This window comes from Phoca vitulina, unplaced genomic scaffold (assembly GCF_004348235.1).
Source record: "Phoca vitulina isolate PV1807 unplaced genomic scaffold, GSC_HSeal_1.0 scaffold8, whole genome shotgun sequence".
Classification (NCBI taxonomy): Eukaryota; Metazoa; Chordata; class Mammalia; order Carnivora; family Phocidae; genus Phoca; species Phoca vitulina.
In genome coordinates, this window is record NW_022589711.1 from 29,429,394 (window position 1) to 29,456,769 (window position 27,376).

General features: G+C 37.7%; 1 protein-coding gene across 3 annotated transcripts in view; it reads left to right on the plus strand.

Annotated features, from left to right (window-relative positions):
* The first annotated feature begins 2,531 nt into the window (after window positions 1-2,531).
* The window catches only part of ALCAM (activated leukocyte cell adhesion molecule), a 209,857-nt gene continuing 185,012 nt past the window's right edge, over window positions 2,532-27,376 (plus strand). The window contains exons 1-2 of one of the 3 annotated variants that reach the window (XM_032406458.1): window positions 2,532-2,618; window positions 2,923-3,338. In XM_032406458.1, the coding sequence (XP_032262349.1) occupies window positions 3,266-3,338 (73 nt within the window). In that variant the 5' untranslated portion in view covers window positions 2,532-2,618; window positions 2,923-3,265. Of the gene's footprint in view, window positions 3,339-27,376 lie in introns of all 3 variants that reach the window. The other 2 variants (XM_032406457.1, XM_032406459.1) reach the window with 2 other exon arrangements.

The following is a 27,376-nucleotide window of genomic DNA, read 5'->3' on the forward strand; positions in this document are numbered from 1 at the left end:
TCATAATGTGACCTTCATGTCTCTGGGCTTCAGTTTCTTCATGAGTAAAATGAAGATGCCAACAGCACCTACCTCATAGGATTTTTTTGAGGGGGGAATTATTTCATTAGTTCATATAAATCGCTTAGAATAACCTAACATACAGTAAGTGATCAGTAACTGTTACTATTTAATTAAAGTATATTTAGAGGCCTTCAACAATTTCCAAACTCATATGATTTGTTCCTTGTCCTTTCCTTTCTCTCAGTATCTTCCCCTTCACTCCCCTGTTAAACTCCTATTTTTATTATTTTGTAATTCCTATTTTAATTTTTATTATGTTGTTTAATATAGAGTAGTATGGCCATAACTTTTGTGGCCTTAGCTATATATAACTAAAAGCCTTTGGAGTTTCTGTTGCAAGTGGCTTATCAAGGTATTTTCCTAAACTAGGACATATTCCTCTGTAAAAGGGACTCTAGAAGCAAGTGACTCTACAAACAAATATGTATTATACATACACATATGTGTGTGTATATATGTTGCTTTCAGAATTCCTTACATGTGCATGGGTGTGCAAAATATCTTTAATTTATAGAATGTATTTTGATCCAATCTAGCCGTATACCTTTGAAGGTGGTACTCTCCTATGTCACCAAACTTTAATTGAGATTTTAACTAGACTCTGATTACTTTCCAAAGCCAGAGCTCCTTCTATTATACCTAGCCAGTTATTTGTGTGATATCACTTAATCCTCACTAGTCTCAAGAGGGTGGCACTATTGTTACCACTTTTTACAAGTAAAGACACTAAGGCTTTGAGAGATTAAGTGAGTTGACCAAGATCATGCTGCTAGTGAATGTTAGAGCCCAAGTCAGTCTGTCTTTTGCAGATCTACTTTTTAGCAATTACGCTGTTTTAACTCCCACCCCAAAACAAAGGGGGTCAGGTAGATAGAGTGGGGGATCCAGGTTGAATATATAGTTGGGATGATTTGCTGTAGTGGAAGCTACTTAAAGTTGCTGTTAAAAGAAAAACAATTTCCTAAAGGAATTCTGAGATCCCTTCGGAATGCTAGCAGTTCAAACTCAGCTTATGAAACACTGAATTAAAAGGCATCTGTCTCCTAGCATTAGCCTTCCTACTGGTTCACAAGATGCAAATAAAATGTTAATGTTAAATCCAAGCCGGAAAAACTACTTATTTTGAAAGGAAAAATAGAAGCGCTACTCTAGAATACTGTTGCTATAAAGAGAACCGGGAGGACAAGACAGGCAGGCTTTTGACAAAAAATCACAACTGAAGATGGAGCTTAATAGTTTCCAGCATAAAAAGATAAAAGAATTCAGCGATCACAGTGTGTGTGTGTGTGTGTGTGTGCGCGCGCGCGCGCATGTGTATGCTTGTTTTAATAAGCTTCTCCGGGTAACCATCTAGCTGGTGACTAGAAGCCTTCTGATGAAAGCGCAGTATGTGACGATTACTAGTTGACATGCTCTGCTGGAGACTAGCCTCACACAGAGGTGACCCTGTGATGCACGAACGGCTATTTAATGCCCTGGCGAAGTGGTTCAGGGACCACAATTTTATTATGCTTCCGGGATGAGAGTTGTGATCCCGTATCCCTGATTTAGAGCCACTTGGGGCTCCGACAGCTCCACCCCGGAGTTCAGAGAAAAATATTCCTTCATGGTCTCTGTCTGATCTGAAAAAGACACAGTTTCCCGATGTTCCGCCTGGGAGATGTTTCAATCTTTAGAAACTGCCAGAGAAGCCTGCCCATCTGCTGGGATGCCTGGCTTTCTGGAACGGACGAGGAGGAGTCTGGCTTTTAATCTGAGTAACTTGAGAGGATTTGCTGTTTGTAACTTAAAAATCGCCGCTTAATTCAAAATAAAAAAAAGACACACGCTCTGGCAAGTAGACACTGGGAAAATCCGTGTGACGAAGTATGGTCTAGAAATTCCTCATTTAATTTCCCCCGGAAAGAGTAAATATTTTCTATTTGGTACTGGGCAGTCGACTCAAGTGATCTGCCTTCAAAAGAAGGTATGTACGAGAGGTGGGTTGGGAGGGGGGGGTAGGAATTAGCCCAGTATTTGGATTGCCCCCGGCCGACCAGCAGCTGTTCCAGTTAACTCTCAGGAGGCGAGGGTCCACCTCCGCCACGCCCTCCAGACTTTTCTTCCTCGTCCGCTCCCTCCCTTAGACCCAAGTCGCGCCTCCTCCCTCCTCCCCCCGGTGAATTCTCCACCCCCACCGTCCTGCCCCACTACTCTTCCATTGAAGATGGAGGCTGCAACATCACCGCCGAAAAAATCCCTGAGGAGCGAGCCACTGTAATAGAAATCTGGGGCAAGCGGTTTTTAAACCCTGGCGAGGCTGGGTGGGCACCAAGAAATGGGAGTCCGCACCGAGAGGGCGACGGTAGAGCCACTGGAAAGAGGCAGTCGCGCGGGCCCACCCGGCGCGCGCGGCTCCTGTGTCTGCTCCCTATTGGCGAGAGTGGCCCCGGGGGCGGAGCTACGGGAAAGCCCCTCCTACTCGGGGGCCCAGGGATCAAGCGAGCACCTCCCCCGCGAAGTGCCAGAGCCGGACTGGGTCTGCGACTCGGTCCTGCAGCGCCTCTAGGCTGCAGGTCGGTGCTCCAACCACCTGCTCGGCGCCGCGTCCTGGGAAGCGGGGAGGAGAGAGGAGGGAGGGGAGAAGAGGGAGGGGGGGAGGTGGGAGGGAGGAGGAGAAAGGCAGCTTACACACGCCTTCCAGTCCCTCCACTCAGAGCAGCCCGAAGACCGCTGCCGCCGCCGCCGCTTTCGCTGCTACCGCTCTGCCACCTGAGGAGACCGCCTGGACTCGCCGCCCCTGTTGCCACCCTAGGCGATTCCGTTCTAGCACCGGGCTTTTTATGCACACTGCCACTACCATTATTATTATTATTCCAGGAGAAGGAGAATAACAGACCAGCCGAAAAGAACCACGTACACCTTTCTGAAATACTCAAGTGTCTCCAGGGAAGAGAGGGTCTTCGGTGCCTGGAAGAGCAGCCCAGGGACCAAGGGCAGGTGTTGAAGGAGAGGGAGGAAGAGTTGGGGCACTGCGTGGTGGAAAGTTGCTTGCGGCGGAGACCCGAAGGTCCAGCGCCCAGAGCCCAGGGGGGCCGTGAGTCTGGGAGAAGCCGCTGCCCCTGTGTTCGGACCTGCGAGCTCGCGGGCAGCGCGGGGCCGGGGACGACGCCCCCTCCTGCGGCGCGGACTCTGTCGGTGGCCCCCGAGGAGGAGGAGGAATATGGAATCGAAGGCGGGCCCCTCCTGCCGTCTAGTCTTCTGCCTCTTGATCTCCGCCGCTGTCCTCAGGCCAGGTGAGCAGGGGCCTCAGAGCAGCCCCAGGCCGACGTGGGCCGGGGGTAATTTCCTACGTCCCCGGCCAGGGCCTCACACCTCCCGGGAAGTGCGCCCGGGCGTGTGGAGGAGGTAAGGGGACGGCGGTGCGGGCACAGAGCTGGCCCTGGGTTCAGTCACCTGTGCCGCACGTTTGGGCCCGGCCGGTTGGCTCAAGTTTGGGCAGGGGCTGGGGACATTGGGTAAATCTCCAGGAACTTTGGGTGCTGCGGGGTTGGGGCTCCAGGGGCCCGTGAGATTCGTCTGGTTCTCTCTCCTTCCCTCTGCGGCTCCCGCCTAGGTGGCGAGCCCTTGCCCTCTGATAATTCCTTCAGTCTCCGGATATCAAAGTCCACGTCACTGCTCTCGGGGCAGTTTTCCGTTCTCTTAGCTCGGTGGCAGTTAACTGGCAGTTAACAGGCACTTTTCCGCATTAAATCACCTGGTAATTTCCCCTCGGTAAGAGGTGAAGAAGGGAGGGGTGGAAGAGAAAGGGAGGACTTTGATCACTCCCTTAAAAACCTACAGCTTAAATCATGGTTTGAACGCCCCCTCCCCCATTGTCTGGGTGGGTAGTGATTGTAGGGATGAGTGGTGGTAGGCAAAGAACACAGCCTGAGCTGGAATTGGCATCCAGGGTTCTGAGACCTTAGTGAGCAATTTGTGGATTTTTTAGGACCTGTGATTCAATCTCAGTTTTTAGTTATGTACTGGGCCTCAGAAGAAAAATAGGCAAAATCCCCAATTACTGAAATATCTAGTCGGGAATCCCTTTCCTACCCTAGGGACGGCCCCTGGGGCTGTCATCCTGAGACCCAGCGGTCGGCTGACGCGAGTTGGTCCTTACAGGGTATCTTGTATGTTTGCCGTCAGTTGATAGAGCATTAGGTTCATTTTATCGCTAGACTTGAGGATTTTTTGGAATTTTTTTCTCCCTTTGAAGTTTTATCTCTAGCCCTTCGTAGATAATTTGCAAGTAAAACTCCTACTTCCTGTTTTTTTTTTTTTTTCGGCTTCTGTTTGTTCTCGTGCCCTTTTCTTTAGTTTTTGTTAAAGAAAGACTTACTTCCCTTTAGCATCTTTAATTTCTGCACATCCTTTCAGTTGTTGGCAAACTGAGGCCAAAAACAGGTTTGAAAGCCTCTGGATCTCTCCCAGGAAGAGAGGGAAAGTGAGGCTGGGGGCTAGAGTCTGAAGATCACAAGTGTTTGTGAACTGCTGCTACTGTGTCGCTAGTGGTGGTGATGCGGGGGTGGGGGGGTGCCCTCTCCGGATCTCTTTATGATAAAGTTACATTTCTGTGTGAGGTAATGAGCTCACCTGCAGTTCTGAGGCTAGAGAAAGAATCATCTGTGACAAATCTCTGGCTCTGGGGCGGAGCCTGTGAAACGCGAGTAGAACCGGATTTAAAGCAGGTGGGGTGGGGTAAGAACACCCGGTGGTGGGAAGGGGAGACCCCCTTGACTTTGGCACATTGTGTATTTCACTTTTTCAAGATCCCATTGCCCCATTTGGAAGGGAAGGGTACTCACTCTGGAGCCGAGGGGAGACGAGAGTTGATGGGGTGAGGTCGTTGGTAAAATGCAAAGATCCATCCTCCCACAGTTGGTTTTCAGTTTAACCCTCTCGTCATTTTGAGGGTGCAGTCTCACCTACACCCACACCCCGGGACCACTCGCACACGCCCAGTTCCCTTTCCCGTGCGGTCGCTCTGGGATTTATTTTCCGTTGAGCCACCTCGGGGGACAGATATTCCCTCACATTTAACTGCTAAAAAGGGAAAGGTTCCGCTTTCAGACTTCCTTCTACGGGATTCTTTTGGAGTGGCAAGCTCGCGTTTCCACCAGTACCCAGCTGCGCGCTTTCGGTGAGCGGGTAGTGTTCTCGCCGCGCTGCCGACCTCGGCTGATCTGAGGGTCAGAAACCTCAGACCCTCACATCAGTGGTTTCCTTGAATTTATCGGGCTGGCATATGTGCGGAATTTTTGGTGCCATGTCACTGTGTTTTTTAGAAGAAAGGGTTGTGGCACTAAAAGCGCCTTGTCCAGACTCAGGACCCAAGTCCTGCAAGGGAAGTGCGCCTCCTTCGGAGCTCTCTGCATAGCTGAGCCCGGTGGGGCTGCAGTGCCAATGGCCGGCTTAACCAAAGAGACTAACTGACTTACCCGCCGGCAGCCCTTTATTTCCGGAGCACTTTTAGTAGTAATGTGTCGAGACCTAGAGAACAAAAATTCGAGTTGTGAAACTGTTCCTGAAGGTCTTTTGGTCTGTAGTTGCCAAGTAGTCATTGATATGGTTCAGGCATGACATGTTACCTGTTTTGAAGGGAGGGGGAGAATATGCCTGAACCACAGAAACTGAATTCGGAGATAAAGGCAATGAAGTAAGTGCTCAGCATCCGAGGAAACAGGAATCTCATTATCCTTGTAGAAAGAGCGTCAGCCTGTGGTGACATTTTGCATTGCTTTAAAAATGCTTTCCTTGATTATTTGCAACAAGGAGGTGGGGCCCTGCAGTTAACTGTTTCTTCTCATGGGTCATTTGTGTGCACCCCTCTCAGGAATTTTTCTTAATTTCTCACTGATACAAGGTTAATTCCAAGACATAAGCACACTTAAAGTTTCTCCCCTCCCACCCCCCACAGTGAGATATTATGTTCTCAACACATTCAGTTTTACCTCAATAGGCCATGGGGAAAGCATCAACTCGAATAATGTCCTTGCAGACTGTCTGATGTGGGACTACCAAAATTTATTAATTTAAAAGCTGCAAACTGCAAACTGCTTAGTTACCAGTAAATATTGCTTTTTCCTTGATGGTCTATTTAATCCAATAGCAATTTACAACTTAATGGGGTACTATTTTCAGTAAACTGCTTTTCTAGGCTTGGCTCAACATCATTCACCTTTGGGCACTTGAGCAAGTTATTTCACATACTCGGGCTTTGGCTCTCTCATGTGTAAGTAAAACAGTGGACTAAGGATCTATTCTCTGAGATCTCTTTAGATCAAAACTGTTTCTAATGACTTAAGGTAACTGATTTGGGCAAGGCAGAGTCATTATCCAATTGTATTTTTCTAATGCTTTCAGACAGACTGAATGGATACAGTTCATATAAATTGTGTTGCTAGAAAATGTCAGTGGAACCCAATTGCGAATTTTCCATCTTTTTTCCTACTTGTATAAATCCATTATAATATCTTGTGCTTAGTCCTCCAGGCCTGAACAGGGCTATTAAAAAAAAAAAAAAAAGTGTGATAGAGAGGAATTAGTATCTCACTGTCCTGGGAAAAGAAACCCCAACAGTGGGAAAGATTTTTAGGTCTCAAAAAACCCCATTAGGGTAACCCATCTCTCCTGGAAGATTGCCTCTATTTAAACTGCATATATGTTTCCTAGAATGAAATGTAAGTGATCGTTGATGCTAATATGCTCATGTGACAAAGCCTGTGTGTACATCCTAAAGATGCCCCTAAACAAAATAGTTGGTTTTAAGTGCAATATAGAAGGAAATAGAAAATTGTAAAGTTTTCCTGTGGTTTTAAAATCTATACAAATCCAAAATATTTTTGTGACAAAATTCCAAACTTTTCTGGACTTTTATCTAACTTATCTTTTTAAATAGAATTTTGGAAGAGAATGCTTGTTTGCTGTTAACTTATTAAAAAGAGGAAAATGAATAAAAACCTACTTTAATAGTCTTGAGTGTTACCAGAAATTATTATTTTTTTTTATTGGAGTCAGCACTCATGTGTTCAGTTTTCAGTTATGCCGTATAAGAATGTTCTGACTTTGGGAAAGCTATTTTTCTGTTCCTTCTTATTTCCCATTTGTAAAATTTTCTTCCTTTGTAATGCATGGTTTTGATTTTGATGAAATTAGTAATTCCCTTGCTCAGCATTTTGAATTTTTCAACTAAAACATGCTATATTAATTAAGACTTTTATTATATTATTAATAGAAAAGCACTATTACATTTAATTATCATTGTGACCATTTTTTTTAAGTCAGGCAAAAATGTCTGTTTTCTTTTTTCTCCTTTTTCTTTTTTTCCCTCAAGTTTTCATGTCACTAAACATAGGCCTTTGTAAAATTGAACACTAAGTTGTCTGCATAACTTGGTGTTAGATGGCAGTATTTTGTCATACAGTATCTTAAATGCTTTATAATCTCCTTGTCTCATAGTCTTAAACACATTTCTTTCTGTTCTGGCCATTTATTTAGAATAAAACATCACCAAAGAGCTCTAGCTCTCTAAAGCTGTTAACTCAAGCAAACACATGCATGTATATCCCAAATATGCAGGAAAGCAACATAGGTGCAGCTATGATAAAATAGCATGTATAGGGCACCTGGGTGGCTCAGTCGGTTAAGTGTCTGCCTTCAGCCCAGGTCATGATCTCAGGGTCCTGGGATCCAGCCCCGCATTGGGCTCTCCTCTCCGTGGCAAGTCTGCTTCTCCCTCCCCCTCTCCTTCTGTGATCTCTCTCACTCTCGCTCTCTCTCAAATAAATAAATAAAATCTTTAAAAAAAAATTATTTATTTATTTATTTGACACAGAGAGAGACAGCGAGAGAGGGAATACAAGCAGGGGGAGTGGGAGAGGGAGAAGCAGGCTTCCCGCTGAGCAGGGAGCCCAATGCAGGGCTCAATCCCAGGACCCTGGGATCATGACCTGAGCCGAAGGGAGACACTTAAAGACTGAGCCACCCAGGCTCCCCTAACGTATGTCTTTTATATTTAAGAAGAGGATATTATAGACTATTGGATGAGGTTAAATCCTATAGTTATTACAAGTATCCTTATGGTGTACAAACTATTATTATATATTCAGAGTCATTGATATTTCCATCCAGTTGATTCTTTGTTTAAGTAACAGAATTTATATGCTTCCCTCCCCACCTTATTACTAGATGTAATATCATATATATTTCAGCTAGGACTAGTTCTAAATGTGCTGTGGTATTCAGTTTTGTTTTATGGTAACCTATTATCATAGTCCATTATTGTAGTGTATGTTCCAAGAATGAAATTAGCTTTTAGTGTTTACTCTCTTATTTATCCAGTCAGTTCTCAATTATCCATTACATTCAAGGGGAAATTGGTCCAACCCAAAACAATTCTAATCAAAGGATTACTTAATTTGACTTTGAGTTGAAGTATTTCAATGAACATGCCTGTGTCTAAGAATTCATAGTATTGCAACATAATGAAACTAAACTGCAGGAGAATAGATTAATCAGAAATTAGACCTCTGTCCACCTTCTCTGGCTTGTTAGCCAGCCCTGCCCGCCCCCCCCCCCACCTTTTTCCCCTAAAACTGCCTTCTCTATTACTCCATGAGCCATACATCCCATTATAGCCACGACCGTCCTGGTTTATCCTGATGTCCTGATTCAATTATTAATGGTACCTTATTTCACCCTCAAAAGTGCAGTTGGGATGACAAATTATATAGCCACCATGATTATTAATGACGTGCCTGTTGATATGTCGGTCTTAGACTACTTAACTATAAGTACTGTCATCCTGACAAAATGCATATTTCTAACCTTTTTTTTTAAATCAGGTACAATGAAATACCAATAAGAGGCCACAAGCCCTTTTAATGTCCAGTATAGGAGAGATGTGAGGTTATAGCCTGGAACCTTAGAATATTGTAGTGGGTGTAAAACATTAAGGATCCCATATTTGGAATGGAAACCAAATTGACCTGAGATACCAAGAGAATAATGGTGTTTGAAATTCACCTGGAAGCTATACTTCTTATCTAGGGAAGGCTGATTTCAGTCTGATCCTGAAATTCCTTCTCAGCCATTTTGCACAATTCCCATTCTGTTCTTGTTTGAGGTTTCTCAGTAGCTCCACTATTAATTGGATTTGAAAATAATTATCAGGGATACATATACAATTGAAGGAAGCTCTTAAGTCTTTTTGTACATGTGAGCTACAGTTGTGTCAGTTACAACTGGTGACCTGACTTGGGACCAACAATATGGCTAGGACAATTCGTGCTGAGACTGACTATTCCTAATCAGGCACCCATGTGTTATTTGGTCCATCTATGTAAATGTTTCAGGTACTCAGAAAACCCCAAAAGGGAATTGAGGTAGGAAAGGTTGAGAGAATATTATCTAAGCACACAAAGTAAAGGATGCCGTGGTTTGGTCCTCATTAATAAGGCCGAATGAAGAGAGAGGGTATTGGTCACTGTGGCTAAAACTCTTGTCAGCACATTTCCGAGTATTTTCCCTAATGGTTGGAGGGTTTATGGGTATGGAATTTACCTAGTTCCAAATCAAGAAGAGAACATAAAAACATGTGTAGCTACTGTTATTAAATTTTTGAACCAAGTATATCAATTAACTAGGCTGTGTGATAGAGCACTCCAAAACATAGTGGTTTAAACAGCAACCACTTTATGCAGTTCATTATTTTGCATTCTGGCAACTTAGTCTGGAGAGTTGGGTGTTTTTCTGATTTTAGTTAGGTATCTTCATTTTACTATAATTTGCTGCGTGGCAGGCTAGGCAGTTTTGCTTCTGGGAGTTGGCTCATCGTCATTCAGGGAAAATTGACTCTTCTCCATGGTCTGTCATTCTCTAATAGGCTTCCCTAGGCTTAGTCTCTTGGTGGAAGCAAGGTTCTAAGAGAAAGCAGAAATATGGAAAGCTTCTTCTGGCAAACCATCACTTCTGCCACAATCAGTTGGGGAAGACAAGTCCCAAGCCCAGCTCAGATTCAAGGGTGGGGAAATCATCTCCTCCTACTGAATGGAAGGAGCTAAAAAACATGGCAAATAGTGTGGATAAACCGCAGGAGAGAGAATTAGTACCATTTTTGCAGTCAGTCAACCAGTGGGGGATGTGACAGCAGCAACTGTCCTTACTTAGCCCCATCTTCATTGTTTACACCTTCCTCTTCTAGATCCTATGAGAGAATATGAGAGATTATAGAGGCTCAAGCAGTGTCAGTAAAACCACTATCCTATGGCTGAACCCTTATCGTCCCTGAAATAAAATTATGGAAAGTTTGTGTGTGTGTGTATGAGAGAGAGAGAGAGAAAGAAGGAAAGAGAAGAGAGAGAAAGGGAGGGAGGGAGAGGGAGAGAGTGCACACAATTTTGCAGGGTTAAAGGCATGCAAATCATGATCAGAAGTAAAATGTAATAGAAGAGGTATTGTTGGAAAAAATGAGAAAATGCCTTGGACGTTCAACTGGTTCAGTTCTCTTATTTGACAGCTGAGATAGATGAAGCCAGAGGTTAAAAGATTACCTAAAATTCCATAGCAAATTAGCCAGTTTTTTGAGACAACAATGTTCTTAGTTTCATTTATGCCTAAACTCATAGATTCAAGGTTTGGAGGTAAAAAGGACCTTAAAATTACTTAGGTACTTGCCTAAGTGTCACATTGTTGGCCAGTCCAAGATTAAAACTCATGTAAATTAACTTGAAACTAAAATATCACTGTATGGTAACTAAATGGAATTAAAATAAAAACTTAAAATACTCATGGAAATTAACCATTCAGCATATATAACAGCATTCAGTAATTGTTTATTGAGTGCTCAGTATGTGCAAAGCATTGTGCTTGGTGCTGGGGATACTGCAATAAAACTAACTACTAGACAGTTAAGGTCTTGTCACACCAAGAAATTATGTTCTCTCTGGGAAATAGACATCAGTCAACTAATGATATAATTTGCTAGAAGTTTTGCTAGGTACTACAAGGACAAATAAAGAGCATTTTACATCAGAATGGCCAGACTTGGCCTGGACTTTAGGAAAAATTTGGCAACGTTCTTTCAGGAAGTAACATCTGAAGTATGTGCTGAGGAATAATCAAGCAGAAGATATGGGCTGAGGGAATGGCATGAGTTAAGATGTCAACATGGGAAGGAACATGGCTTCTAACTCCTGGAGGTCACCAGGAATTCTTTGAAGTCCTTTGAATACTTTTCCTATGATTTCCCTAATTTACTCACCAGTTGAGGGGTTCAGAGAGGGTCTGTTTGATCTTATTCAAATACTCATATACAAGTAAATATTTGCATATATACTTCCCCCCTTTAAAAAAATCAAGTGGGAACATACTATACATGCCATTTTGTACCTTTCCTTTTCTACTTAACATCACATTTTGGAGAGTTAGCGATTACCCCATATCAGCACATATAGCTCTACCTCATTTTTGAAGGTGTTTTGGATTTTATTGTACACACCATTTAACCATTTCCCCAGTTCTTAGAAATGCAGACTGTTTCCAGTCTTTTTTGTTACAAACATGACTGTAGTGAACATCCTAATATATGTTCTTGTTCATATGTGCCATTACGTTGGTAGGAAATGTTCTGAATGTGAAATTGATGAGTCAAAAAATATGTGCGTTTTTCATTTAGGAAGAAATTCTAAAATTACAGTTCAAAGAGTATATATTTTATTGTATATTTGGAAGCTGCTAAGAGAGAAGATCTTAAAAGTTCTTATCACAAGAAAAAATTGTAACTGTGTGGTGATGAGATGTTAACTAAACTTGTGATAATCATTTTGCAATATAGACATATATCACTGTGTTATATACCTAAAACTAATACAATGCTGTATGTTATTTTTCAATTAAAAAAGAGTATATATCTTTAGAATCCCAACAAGAGCATATGGGGATGCCCCTCCCTCATATTAATAGTACAGACTTATGGAGAAAGTATAACTTAAAAAAAAAAACAGGATAATAAGTTGATTCTTCTTTATTTAAAACAATGGGAAAAATGAGAATTATAAGAGTAATAGGCACACACATGCTCACATGTAAGGCAAAAGCTTTAGATAGTTTGGTGCTTAAATTTATGATGCATGTATTGGGGCTGAAAATGGGTGAAATAAGTGCATTTATAATGAATTATTATCATCGCTCTTTCCACATAAGATGGCTAACTTTTAGAACATGAACTGTGTAAATGGAAGTTCATATTTCCTTTCATTTTGGAAGATTCATACTCAATGGGATCAGATTAACTAAAACAGTGGATTAAGAGACAACAACATATGAGCCTTAAGAATAGTTGATATTGTTTTATATTACAAAAATGGTTTCCAAATATTTGTGTTAATTCATTGTAGGTAAATATACATTGTGTAGGCAGATTGACTAATGCCATTTTGTAAACCCTGCATAATAGGTCTTACTAAACAGATTCAGTTATTTTTAAGTAAGTCATATTTTAATTCTTCCAACAAGTGTGTTTTAACAGGCTCCTCAAAATTTTATCCACTTACTAGTGGATAAAAAGTATCATCTTCTGTAAATTTAGTGCCATTAAATATGTTTTACCCTGTAATTTTTAGACCTATTATGGGAAAGAGTAAAACATATTTTTATTGCAACTTCTATATAAAAAATATAACAATATGTCTATGAAGAGTTTTCAACAAGTATGTGCTGAGAATATATTTTTTAAACAAGGCAACAAATATTCATGATGGAATTAATATTAGTATGCATAAACTAATTTCAAAAATAAAGCAGTTTCTACCTAGCATTTAGTTTTAAATATTTCAACTTGTGGCATGTATACTTTATTCTGCAAGCATTTTCTCTACCTGGTGATAGCTATGACACTTCCCAAGAAAAATGCTTATGTTGGTTATAAGACATAGGTTTTATATTTTTGCAGAGATGGGCTTGGCTCTAAATATGAGTAATGCTTTTGCTATCAGATCTAAGAGTAAAATGTAATACATATTTGGATTTACCCTGTTGGATTAATCCTTTACTCAACCCAACCCCAGTGGATGGTAATCTGGTTCTCAAATAGAAAATTTCTTTTGGAAATGACTGTTTAGTATGAGATAAATGGCTTTTCTTATCACACTAGAATGACAAATAAGTATCTGTTTATTAAAACAAAACCTGCATCTGCTCAGTTGTTTTTCTCTTTGCTGATAAGAAATATGTCTCCTTTCTAAAATAAATGATAAAACAATAAAAAAAGAGTAGAGTTTCAGGGTATGGCTTAGAGGTTATCATTTTTTAGAATTGATCCAAAATATTTGGTTAGAAAGGATTTGAACTGCCTGAATAGTGATTTTATTGTAGATAGTACGGTTATACCTCTATGATATTTAAAAAAAATAATTCTCTGCTTAATTTTTATGGAATGTCAGTGCTCACAGATTTCACAGACTATCAATACATGGCCTAGGCTCTATTGCACCAGAGTCCCAGGGCTTGGGTGGTGGATCTGAGCATTAGTTTGATTTTCTAGCTCTTGTATCTGTTTTCTGATTTGTAATATGAGGATAACGATATTACCAAGTTCATTTGATACAGATATCCCAATAAGGTAATGGAGTGTATAGCATTTCTCAGAGCCTGACACATAGTGGACTCTCAACCAATAATTGTTATGAATCACATTTTTTAGTAATCATAAAACTATAATAATGTCAGTTTATTCATACCAGAAAAATATGTGAAAATACCTCACTTTACTGACTGGAAGATATATTTCAGTTCCATCTAAGTACATTTTGGGGGATTTCCATAACAAAGTTGGACTTCATATTCTTATTAAAATGTTTCATAGTCCCAATATCTGTCAAGCAATTTCAGTTTTATCAACTCAAGGAAAACAAACAAACAAACAAAAAAGCCCCACAAATTGAAAATTATAATCTTAAATGTGATTCCTGCAAGCCAAAACTATTAAGAAAGAATATACACTCTAAAATTATAAGGACATCTGTAGTTTATAAAATTATCCTTAGAAATTGATATTGTGTATGTGTTTCTATAATTTGAAAGATATTAGACATTAGAAAGAGAAAAAATTTTACTATTACAATAATTTTGATGATAAAATTATGATTTTATATACAAAGCACATTTTCTCAACTATAATTCAATAGAGGGAGCTCCACTACTTTCCTTTTATGAATACTGTAGGGTGCTTCTGTTTATTATGATTTTCTGGTGGTGTCTAATTTAATAGTGAAATTATTAAGAATCTATAATTTGAATGTTAGCGATATTTTAGAAATTGAGTAATATCCTTATTAATGGGATTCAAAAATGCTTCTACAAATAATATATGCTTTAAAATCCTGGTTTTTAGTTCTCTGTATCCTTTGGATAATAAATCCCTAGAAGAAATTAAAGTGGCTATACTCCTGTAAAGCATACTTCACTCTAATGTAGCAAGGCATTGAAGGAGAACAAAGTTTATTTCCAATGATAAAATACTGAATTTTTTGATACTACTTTTGTGTTATCTATTAAATGGAAACAGCTGTATATTTGAATAGGGGAGGAGAAATAGCTGGTATTTTTCTCAATTACTCTGCCTAGATTTTTTTTTTTTTTAAATTCAATTAGCCAACATATAGCGCATCATTAGTTTCAGATGTAGCATTCGATGATTCATCAGTTGCGTATAACACCCGGTGCTCATCACATCATGTACCCTCCTTAATACCCATCACCCAGTTACCCCATTCCCCCACCCACCTCCCCTTCCGCAACCCTCAGTTTGTTTCCCAGAGAGTCAAGAGTCTCTCATGGTTTGTGTCCCTCTTTGATTTCTTCCCATTCAGTTTTCCCTCCCTTCCCCTATGATCCTCTGCACTATTTCTTATATTGCACGTATGTGTGAAACCATATGATAATTGTCTTTCTTTGATTGACTTATTTCACTTAGTATTATACCCTCCAGTTCCACCCATGTCGATGTAAATAGTAGGTATTTATCCTTTCTGATGGCAATGCCTAGATTTTTAACCAAATGATTATAGATTTCTACATGGAACCAGTCTACACTCACATCTTTCTCTCTTTTTTATTTTCCCAACTATCCACTTGATTCAGATAACTCCAACTATATTTTCAATTCAAGTTGGTCCATCACCTGTGTGTGACCATGACAATTTATTTACCTTTTATGAGATTCACTTTTGTCATGGAAGTATTGTATCGTATGATTTCCAAGAGCTTTGAAGCTTAAAAATTCTAAGATTCAAAATTATACATTGATTTAGAGAAATTTGTATAGGTTTGAATTGATGGAAAGCAATATTGGAGGTCCAATTAAAAAAAAAAAAACATTTAAAATGATGATCCCCATTTATTTTTTTATTCAAAATGGAAATTATTTTGTTGAGTTTTGTAGAAAATTGTACACATTAGACCTCCTAATTTATTACTAAAATGCTATGAGTTAAAGAAATGGCCCAGTTCTCTGGCATATTTAAGAATTGCCAACACAGTGACAGCTTTTAAACATTTCATCTTGAAATAAGATGTGCTGTTAAGAGAGCAGCCTGGGGATTGAGGCCTGTAGCTTACTTATTATAGTTTTAAGGATTCTTTTAAAGTAAGTAATTGTTTTATTGTGCTTACTTTCCATTATAGATCAGAGTTTGAGAATGTGGTTCCTGAGCCAGATTGTGTGGTTTTGAAACCCATGTCTCTCTTCTCCACCTAAGAATCAGGGTGACATTGGGCAAATGGCTTAACCCTTCTCCTGTCCTAACCTGTGCAGTAGGGATAAGCTCATTCAACAGTGTGATTGTCAAACAATAAGCTTTCTATAAATTGTTAGTATTATTCAATTATTTAATCTCAGTTAATCTTTCCACCTTCCAAAATATGATTATAAATCCAATTTACTCCCATGAGTACATAAAAAAGAGCGGCCTCAGGATGTTCAAAATTATAAAATTGACAGCTATCTCCTCTTCACTACACGTTTTTTCCCCCCATTCAAGAAATGGCGTATGAATGACAGGGACGTCATATTATTTTTTGGGTATAGCCTTGAACCTCCTCACTTTATAACACAAATAAGTCATCCACAAATTTCCAAACTTTGTCCACTAATTAGAAGTATCATATTCATTATGACATAATTCTCATCTGATAATGAAACATCATTGCATTGCAACTCTGAGGTTGAAACCTAAACTTAAAGGTAAATTTTTTTTTTTTTTTTAAGATTTTATTTATTTATTTGACAGGGAGAGACACTGCGAGAGAGGGAACACAAGCAGGGGGAGTGGGAGAGGGAGAAGCAGGCTTCCTGTAGAGCAGGGAGCCTGATGCGGGGCTCGATCCCAGGACCCTGGGATCACGACCTGAGCCGAAGGCAGATGCTTAACGACTGAGCCACCCAGGCGCCCCTAAACTTAAAGGTAAATTTAAAGGTGGAAATGAGACACCTTGCAGGCTGTTGTTCACAGCGTCTGAGAACATATTGTTGTTTTAGGTCATTAGTGTAAGTAGGCGAGAGGTAACTTAGGAATATGAAAGCATGTGTGTTTAAAAGACAGGTATATGTAGATTCTGTGGATTCAGAGTAAAATAGAGCATGGTGATGTAATATTTTAAGGAAGTAAAAAATAAGCATAGTCAATGGATTTCTCAAACTTCAGTCTAGCCCTTCTCTAATCTCTTCTCCCCTCTGCCTCCAAAATGATATAAGATGAATAGATTCCTGCTCTGCTTAAGATAAGTCTGTGGCTCCCCATTAGAATGAGGATAAAATACAAAATTGGTTAGCATAGCATTAAAGGTTCTAGTTACATTTTTCAACACAGTCTTTCCTGGCATTCCATGCCCCAGCCATACTTCTAAATGTACCATAGCCTTTTTGTTCCCTGTCACTGTCTTATTCTAGAACACTCTCTGTCACACCCTCTCCCATCGCCCTTTTTTTTGCCTGAATAACTAGTATCCCCATCCTTCAGAACAGAATTTAGATTCCATCTCCTCCAAAAATTCTTCCCTGATCTTTGTAAAGTGTCCATCCTCTGTAGTTTCAGAGCTCACTTCACTTATTGCCTGTTTATTCTTGCCATTCTTCCCTTGGTTTGAGATCCTGCAGGCAGGGGCTGTCTTTTTAATCTTTTTTTAACTTCGTGTCTGCTGATATATAACATATCCTCAGAACATACATGATGATTGAATAAGTGGATTAATAAAAATTAGAAATCTTGATTAATGAAACTTATTTAAAATTGCAAATATATTCACATATGAATAAGAAATATTTATAGTGAGATAAACTTTCAGTTGCTTTTAGAAACTTAATTCGAGAATGATAAGTCTCCTGAATTATGGTTCTTAACAAAACCCACAAAAACATTTGCCATAGTCTACTCAAGCTATACAGATGAAGTATAAAAAGAAATGGAATTGAGTTAGTATCTATTCAAAGATATTCCATGCTTATGGTTTGGAAGAACCAATATTGTTAAAATGTCCATACCACCCAAAGCAATCCTCAGATGTAATGCAATCTCTATCAAAATACAAACCACATTTTTCACAGAACTAGAACAAGTAATACTAAAATTTGTGTGGAACCACAGAAGATCCTGAATACCCAAAACAATCTTGACAAAGAAGAACAAAGTTTGAAGTATCATAATCCCAGACTTCAAGATCACTACAGAGCTGTAGTAATCAAAGCATTATGGTACTGCAGCATTATTTACGACAGCAAAAATATGGAAGCAACCCAAATGTCCATCCACAGATGAATGGATAAAGAAGATGTGGGGTGTATATATCTATATTTATATCTATCTATATGAATATTACTCAGATGTATAAAGAATGAGATCTTGCCATTTGCAGCAACATGGATGAACCTAGAGGGTAGAATGCTAGGTGAAATAAGTCAGACAGAGGAAGACAAATACCATGAGATTTCAACTCATATGTGGAATTTAAAGAAATAAAACAAATGAACAAAGGGAAAAAGAGAAAACCAAAAATCAGACTCTTAAAATACAAACTGGTGGTTGCCAGAGGGGAGGTGGAGGGAAGGGATGGGTAAAATAGATAAAGGGGCTTAGGAATACACTTATAGTGATGAGCACTGAGTAATGTATAGAATAAAAGAAGCTGGAGGAGGAGGAGAGGGAGGGAGGGAAAGAAGAAAGGTGGGAGGAAGGAAGGAAGAAAAAGAAAAAGAAAAAAAAAGAAAGAAATGGAAAAATGGAATTGAGTTAGCCTAGTTTTTCTTCCAGGTGCCAATCCAGGCTAACATAAAATAAAAACTTTGATAACTTTGTTCCTCTAGAGCTTCTATAAACATTGAACATTAAATGTAAGATCATCCAGAGAAATATAGAAATTAATTTAAACTAACTTATTTTTAAAACTGTAGGTTTTTCTAGGATAACTCTAAGGATACCTTCTCAATAGGCAGTACATGAGAGGTAATATTTTTATTTCTCTTATTTTTAATTCTTAAATTAAACCGGTGGAGCAGGACATTTTCCAGAATATGGCAAAAAAAGTATAGAAAAGATTTCATGAGAAAGTTAACCAGTCATGCAGGCAAAATTTAATATATCTATACCACAGAAAATACATGTGTATTGTGGGTCATCCCTTGAATGCTGTTAACAGTAAAATATTAGAGATAATTTAGAGAAAGTCTGGTATTACTTTTGCAAAAGCATTTTCTATTGAAGAATTTTTAAAATTCAGACACAAACCCAAGAAAAATTCATGAAAAAAATGGAAATATTTTATTTTTACTGCTAAACAAAACTTGTGTTCCTGCAACTAACATATCATTTTAAAAAATAGGCCATTACTGATTTTTAAAAAAAGTTCAGAAGTGGAGTTAAAACTGTATCTCATTATTTGATGGTATTTGATAGATGAAAATGTAATAATTTTAAGTCTGATGCCTCTTCCCTGGGCAAAATAATTTTAATTTCTATAATCTTTTTATTTAAAGCTTTTTTCAGAGTTCTTGATTTATTTCTTTGCCTTACTTTGTATTCTTCCCAGTTACTCTGAATTTTAACATCTTTATCCTGGTTTTATTCTCTCATTCCTCATAAAAAATCCTTTTAGGAATTTTTTACTTAAGTCTTATAGTCAGGTTGTCTCCTGAGTTCCCACCCAGAAATTTTTATATTTTTCTAATATAAATTTATATATTTATATATCTATATATTTAGCATATATTTAATTTAGTATATATTTAATATATATATTAAATTTATATATCTGTATATTTAAATTTATATATCTATATATTTTCTAATATAATATAAGAGTACATATCCAGATAAACCAATATAAATCTAGCACATTGTGGCAGATGTGCTACAATAAATGGCAGATCCCATTTATTGAAAACCTTTTATACTACATATATAATAGTACTTCACAAGAGAATTACCGATATATTTGTATAGCCAGTTTTAAGTTTGACAGCTGTACTTTTTTAGTTTTTTAATTATAAAATCAAATCTCACTTTTAGCCTTTTCAATATAGGACTTTGAATGCAGTATAGCATATGCACCAAAAAGTAGTCAGAGTAAAGGTATTATCAAATAAAAGCCAAGGAAATGGAACTTTCTCTTTCTTCAAATATGTAAAACTGGTTAGGCCATATCAATGACCTGTCAAGAGTCTGGATTAATCAAATAGTCTACATGACAATTAAATTTTTTTTTTTTTAACCACTAGAAAAAATGTTGTCCATTCCTATGACAAATATTGCCTGGATTCTTGGATTCTTGGCATCTAATATAGGTTTCACATTAACAGTATATGACCCCAAAAAATGGCCCAACAAACATGTAAGACAATATATAAATAAGTGAGTTCTCAGTTTTCAATGGAAACAGGATTCAGGGTTAATGTGGTGAAATAATTTTCATCATCAACAAGCCTTATTTTATTCTGTGTAAATAGGTTTAAAAAGTTAAGTTTTATGGTAAAGGATGTGATCACAGGAAAAGTGAGTATTCTGTAACAGGAGAGGACAAGTGATGTTTAAGAGGAGAGATTGTTCTGCTGAGGAAGGTACAGGAGGGAATGAGAGGACCTCTCTACAGAAAGAAGAGAAAGACGAGACCTGGAAATTAGCATGAAAGGGAAATTGCTATTAAAAAAAAAAAGATACTGCCACAGATTATATTTATGTGGATCAGTAGCATTATACTATAAAACAGTTTTTCTTTTTCTGCTTTGCTGATAGCTGATACTGTATTCTAGTAATTCCAAGTTTGGATCTCTCCTGTTAGTAACAATCACTAAGTTTCTTTTATCTTGAAGGGGGAATAGCAATGGCTGTCTAGAAACTTCTTACAGAGAAATTTTGATACAAAGCTCTCTTGAAATCCTGAGAATTATTGACCAAATTTAGCAGTGCTTGTCAAAGTCTGCAACGTGAATTCATGATTCTTTATCAAAGTTTAGGAATCTGAATGGCATTAGTTTGCTATAAACTGAAGTTGAATTAAGGAGTGGTAGGGAATATCATTTAATGATAAAATTAAGTAAATATACAATGTGCCTATCAGTGTGTATACTGTGGGGAGTGCAGAAGGCTGGTCTATACAGGTTCATGCCTCAGCTAGTGAGAATGTAGGAAGACAGTGTTTTTGAAATTCCTCCCCTACTGATGGATGGAGCATATATTATTAATATACTGTTGAATGATCTGCTCTAAACCCAGGGATCAGTGTGCCTGAGGTAAACTTGAGCATTGAGCTTCTCCTGCCCTTTACCCAAACAGTGGGGCTAGGGCTGGAATAGAGTTTACTTCCCAAGTTTGTACAGGAAGTTAAAATTAGAGAAATGAGTGTAAGAGAGAAATAAGTGGGTGATTACTCAAATTCTAGGAAGGGAAGTCTGATGACTGAACAAATTTGAAGGAACAAGAAATGGTTATTGGAAAAGCAGATTTAGGAAAACAAAAATGAACCAGTGAAATGTCTGGTTAGAACAGGTGCCTGTGCATCTGTTTGGAATCAACTGCACAATGGTTCATGCATGGGCCAACGGAATAGAAATATTCAAGGCCAGCATAAAGTAGAAATTTGGTCCTAGTCACCAGTTCTTTTCCTTGGTTTATTTACAAATAGAGCCCAATAAAATCCATGTTCATTGGCTAGGGACATTATTTCCCATGCTTAGATTTTGCAAGACTTTCCCTCACACCCTGCCTTCCTACCCCTTTCCTCATATTCCCTACCCCTAGATATTGACTCTCTTTCCTGACAGACCTAGACTTGACCTGTCATCACATTAAAGTAAATATATTTATATTTATATTTACCTGCTTACTCAGTGAGTTGTGGATTTTTTTCTTTAAAAAATTAATTTCATGTGGAAGGGTATGTTTTATTTTTTCCTATCGAGTTAGGCACATTTTTGAGAAGCATGCTTGCTTCTCACAAACAAAGCTCTAATTCAGGAACTACGAAATGGTTAGTATCATTCCTTCTTCCAGCACAGTCTCCAATGTTTAGAATGCTACCCTTCTGAACTTAAATCCTTTAATTTGAAAACAAACATCAAAGGTACTGTGAGCAAGTCACGCAATAAACATGGATTTTCTCAATAGTTTGAATCTCACTCTGGTTAATAGCATATTAAGTGTTAATGATATTTCAAACTGACAAATTTTGAGTTTTGACTCCTCTTTTTACACCAGGTCATTTTTAAAATAGAAATTTAGAGATTTCTCCATAAGAGAAATAGAGTAACAGAAGTACTTACATTTTCCACAGCAGTATTTAGTAGTCAAACAGGCTGAGCTTCCAAATGAGTTTGCTATAGGAACGGCAGGCGGAAATAAAAATAAAATAGGCTTCTCCACCCACAGAAAGAAAAAAAAAAACAACCCAAGAAACCATCAAACAAAGCCCAGAAACAACTTCAAGCATAAGATCATCTTTTACTTTAGTTTTTTGTTGGTTATTTACTTTGCCTTCTGGAAATATTGCACAATCTATTAGCTTTTTCTCTTTGGATGTTGCAGGATACAAAATGTACTACTAACTTTTAAAAATAAACACTGAGGGGCGCCTGGGTGGCTCAGTTGGTTAAGCGACTGCCTTCGGCTCAGGTCATGATCCTGGAGTCCCTGGATCGAGTCCCGCATCGGGCTCCCTGCTCTGCAGGGAGTCTGCTTCTCCCTCTGACCCTCCCCCCTCTCATGTGCTCTCTCTCATTCTCTCTCTCAAATAAATAAAATCTTTAAAAAAAATAAAAATAAAATAAAATAAAAATAAACACTGATTCTCATAACAGAACCAGTGAGGACTTTTTAACCACATAACTACATTGTTCAATATAGTTGCTTCACAAATAAATAAAATAAAATGAAAAAAAAAAAGTTACAGAAAACAGGCCCCATTCAAACAGTCCATACACTATTTTGTGATTAAACTAGAAAACATTTAATGGTGAGTGTTGGTTTATCACTGTTGAATCAATAGCAGTAACCAGGACCAGGAACTTTCCTTCTCAGTGAGGTCTGATTGCCAGTGAACTTTGGCAGATGAGGCAGATGACTGGAGAGGGAATGTGAGCTCCAGGTTTCAGTTCTGCCTTTGTCAGCAGCCCTGAAATTTTGGTTAGTCACTTCTTATTTCTGCTTTCTGTTTCTTTGTTTATTCAAGGATGATATTGGGTTAGAACTGAGTGGGCGTCCTTCCATGTGATTACGAGTATTGTGTGATTTTATTCCACTGCCAAATAAAAGTGATCTTTGCATTGTGTCTTTTTGTATGATTTATACTTCTTTTGTTCTCATCAGTATGCTCAATTAAGAGCTAGCCATGTTAACATTTTCCAGATTGAGATTCCCAGTCACAGTGGACCATAAATAAAATAATTGAGCCATAGAAATAAAAAAATACAATATAGGCAAGTGTTAACAGAGTGTGAAATTATGATAGACAAAGAGGCATACAACTTGTACTTTACTCAACACTGAACAAACTTATTTTGTTTGTACAGTATTATATTTGTTTGTACAATATTATATTTCATTTCAGTCTCCTTATTTTGAATAAAGATAGAGAAGTTGAATTTGGTTCATTAGAAAAACAATACAATTGATTAAACTTTGTACAATATAGGTGCTGTGAAGAAGGGTCTGAAGAAGGAAGGGGGAGAGGTGAATTAATAGCTGTGATGAGGATACTGATCCTTAAGTTCCTGTCTCCATAGACAGCAATAATAACAATAATAAAAACACAGGATTCAACTGCTGAAGGAGAAAGCTGGTTCCTCGACTTTGAATTTGCTACTTTTGGACAAGACTCAGAAACTACTATCTCTGATAGTGTTACAAAATGTTATAGCCACTTGTCTGTCTGGGATTTTTATATGTATTCCATACTCTAGTCAGACATTTTCTGATGTCTCTTTCAAATTAGAGATGAATATGAAAGGATAATAAATGTGTTGATAAATGCTTTTTCTTATCTGTAAAGTGATAGGAAGAAACTGTAGCTTATTTGGTTCAAATGTTCTATGATCTTTGAGTGTTGGGATGTTGAATCTAAACCTTGGCTTAATATTGGATTATAGAAATATTCTTCTAGGAAAACCTATTTTAGCTTAAGATATCAGGCTTTTCTTTCTTTTTCTTTTAAAATATAAAATGGGTATATTTTGAACTTAGTAATAGGATTCCAAATGGTTCTAACCACACCTTGTGGGTCTTTTGTTCTTGAGGGCTCAAAGTCCTGTGACTTTATAGTCAAGATTTAGAGACTATAAATTAAATGATTATGTTAAGGATTTTGTGAAAGAAAAGAGGATGAATAACTGAAATAAATTACTTAAGTACGCAAGTTATGTGGTGTTTCTGTCAATTTCCTTATCTGTAAAATGAAAGGAATAATAGTAATTAAATCAGAGGTTTGTTGAAAGAACTAAGTGAGATAATCTTTGTAAAGTGATTAGCGAAATGAATGGCAAGTAGTACAGGCTTTGGAAATGTTAAATGTTATTATTATTGCCATTACTGTCAACATCTTAAACTGAATTTTTTTTTAAAGATTTTATTTATTTATTTGAGAGAGAGAGAGAGCTCAAGTGGAGAGGCAGAAGGAGAAGCAGACTCCCAGCCAATCAGGGAGCCCAATGTGGGGCTCAGTCCGAGGGTCCCAGAAGCATGATCCCAGCTGAAGGCAGACGCTTAATGGACTGAGCCACCCAGGTGCCCCTAAACTGAATATTTTAATATACTGTACCTTCCAAGAGAAAGTTCAAATATGACACATATTCAAGTATAATAGGAAAGAGGAAAAAGTTACCATGTAAAGTGGAAAATTATCCCACTACTTTTCTCTATTATTTTTTATTTTTTCTATTTTTTCTCTATTCTTATTAAAAATATAAGGTGGATGGGGCTCCTGCGTGGCTCAGTTGGTTGAGCCCCCAGTCTTGATTTTGGCTCAGGTCATGATCTCAGGTGGTGGTGGGATGGAGCCCCCCATTGGGCTCCACGCTCAGCACAGAATCTGCTTGAGATTCTCTCTCACTCAATTAATTTGTATTTAAAGATTTTATTTATTTGTAAGGTTGAATAGTAAGAAGAGAGGGGTAGCGGGACAATATGTATGGTGTGCTCATTTGTATGAAAATGTATTTAAACAGAGATAATCATTTAACATGCTTGTGTATGCATTGATATTTTCTCCTGAAAATTATACAAGAAGCTTTAATGTGGCCATCTGTAAAAGGAGAGAGTGGGGACAGGAGATGGGAGGGAAGCCTTTTTTAAAAACTATATGCTCTTTTTTAACTAGATCATTCTTCCTGTGATGTGACACTATTTATAATGTGCAGATTATTTTTAAATGAACTACTAGTGGGAAGATAATTGGAACAATGATGCTGTTACCAAAACTGTCAAAGAGATACACTTCCCAAGTAGTAATTTACTTATTTTGAATTAAGAAGTTAGGACGTTTAATTACATACAGTGCTATCCATGATTATGAAATTTTAGAATACCAATTATACTCATTTTTATATGTTTCTTGCTTCTGTTTCCCTTCCTTTGGCACATAAAAGTTTTCTTATTTATCATAGTAAACCTACAAACATATTGGCATTAAAATGATCCTTCATGTTTATTAGCATTTAAAGAAATATCAGTCCACATTTAAGTTTAAATCACATTTAAGATGAGATTGCAGAGTTTGCTTGCTGATTGGTGTTTTGAACTGATTTGCAAATGTAAAATTGTAAGCCTATTTGATGACTTGTGAAAGATTGCTCAAACATATCATTAACAGATTTACACCTGTGATGACAAGCAAGTGAGTATGAGAAGAAAACATAATAATGAAAGGAATTTAAATTTTGTATCAGTAATAATTTTTTAATACAAAGGTTATTGAACTATGTTTAATGGAATAGATTATTTTAGCAGCTGGTGGCATAGTAGTCCCAGAAAAATGTTTCCCAAATTCTTGGGATCCCAATAATGAGGCCGTGATCAAATTCATCTGTGAAATGGTGTATATTTATACATACTCTTGGAATTCACAATACAAGTAAACTTTGCTCATTCCTGATGTAAAGAAGTTTGTTTAACATTGTTTAATCCGATATCTAATTGGAGACATTTGGGGAACCAGTGTGTAGGAAACATTACTGTAGTCATGTCTACAAATAAAATACATTATATTAATATATTACACAAATGAAACATATTATCCAGATTTAGGATTATTTAAATTCTGGAATCTTCTAGAACTATATTTCTGCATTATAAATAAAAATACAACAATAAAGAAGAACAAAACAAACCTACTGTTCATTTCTATGAAAATGCATGTAAGATTCCTGTGTGATTTGGAATTTATTCCTCCAAATTTTAATTTTATGCTTACCTAAATATGGATAATTTTAAATTTGAGGAAGTAGCCAATAATAATTGTATTATTAAAAGATAATAATCGTATTATTATTTTTTGCCTGGTGTATTGAATACTTCACACCCCATAAGTGGATGGTAGTGGTCTCAGAGATTTTCAAGGATATAACCTTACTACACAGAATATAGAAAACTTGCCTGGCCAAACTATTTTTCTCAATCACAGAATGTTTCAAAGCATAGATATCTATAAGTAAAACATTTTTGTTATTCTAATTTAAGGATTGCTTAGAGAACTTATTGCTTAGAGTAATAGTAGATCTTATCTTTTCATTAGAGGTTCAGTGGAGGAATTTACCAATTTACTCAATTCTGTGAGACAGACTTAACCCTAGAAATCTTTGCAACATCAAGGTTGATTCTTTTTAAGTATAGATTCATAAAAAACATGTTTATAACTCACCTGATTTGAAAAGACACCACTTGGCCACAATCTCCCTGTAACTATTACCTCTGGCATTTTTCAGATCACTCGTAAAATGATTATTTTAGATTCTGGCAGTCCAAGTGATGGTGTCTTAGATTGTATTCTGGCATTAGAAATCCATATGGTTCTGATTTCTAGGTCCTCCTTTGTATCTGAGATTTAGTTTACAGCTTGTAAAGAGCTAATTTAAAAGAGATTAGACTGAAACCTATGTAAACATGTTTTAAAAGAAACAACTGAAAGAATAAAATACTATAATTAAGACAGGGAGTGAAAGTTTTGTTGTTTTTGTTGTTTGTTTTAAATTTAAAAATATAATGAACACCTGCTTGTAAGTAATCAACAATTCCAGAGTATTTAAATTGACCTCAGGGTCAAACATTGAAGCCAGGCCTAGTTAAGTAGCAGTGCTTTAAATTTATGAGCTGGGATGAATAGTTTATGAAGGGCAGTATGAATCCCCTCAAATTGCAATAGTCATCCAGCAGCCATAGGAACAAACAAAAAGGCTTTGTGTGTTTTCACAGTACAGTTCTAGTCCATTTCCCCAAGAATGCCCCATCAGTAACCGGGGTACCGTGACACTTTCACTAAGTGTGGTAACAGCATGTAAAACACTTAAAACTGAAAAGAAAAGTAATTCTTAGATAATTGAACCCACTAAGAAAGTACAGAATCGTTTGGGACAGTAGGTTGATTGTGTTTGGTATCCTTTTATTTCTCCATGTGTCCCCGTTAACACTCGACTCACTACCTCTGTGTGTCTGTGTGTTTGGTCTCCTTTTACTTCTCCATGTGTCCCCATTAACACTCGACTCTCTACCTCTGTGTGTGTGTTTGGGTCTCCTTTTACTTCTCCATGTGTCCCCATTAACAC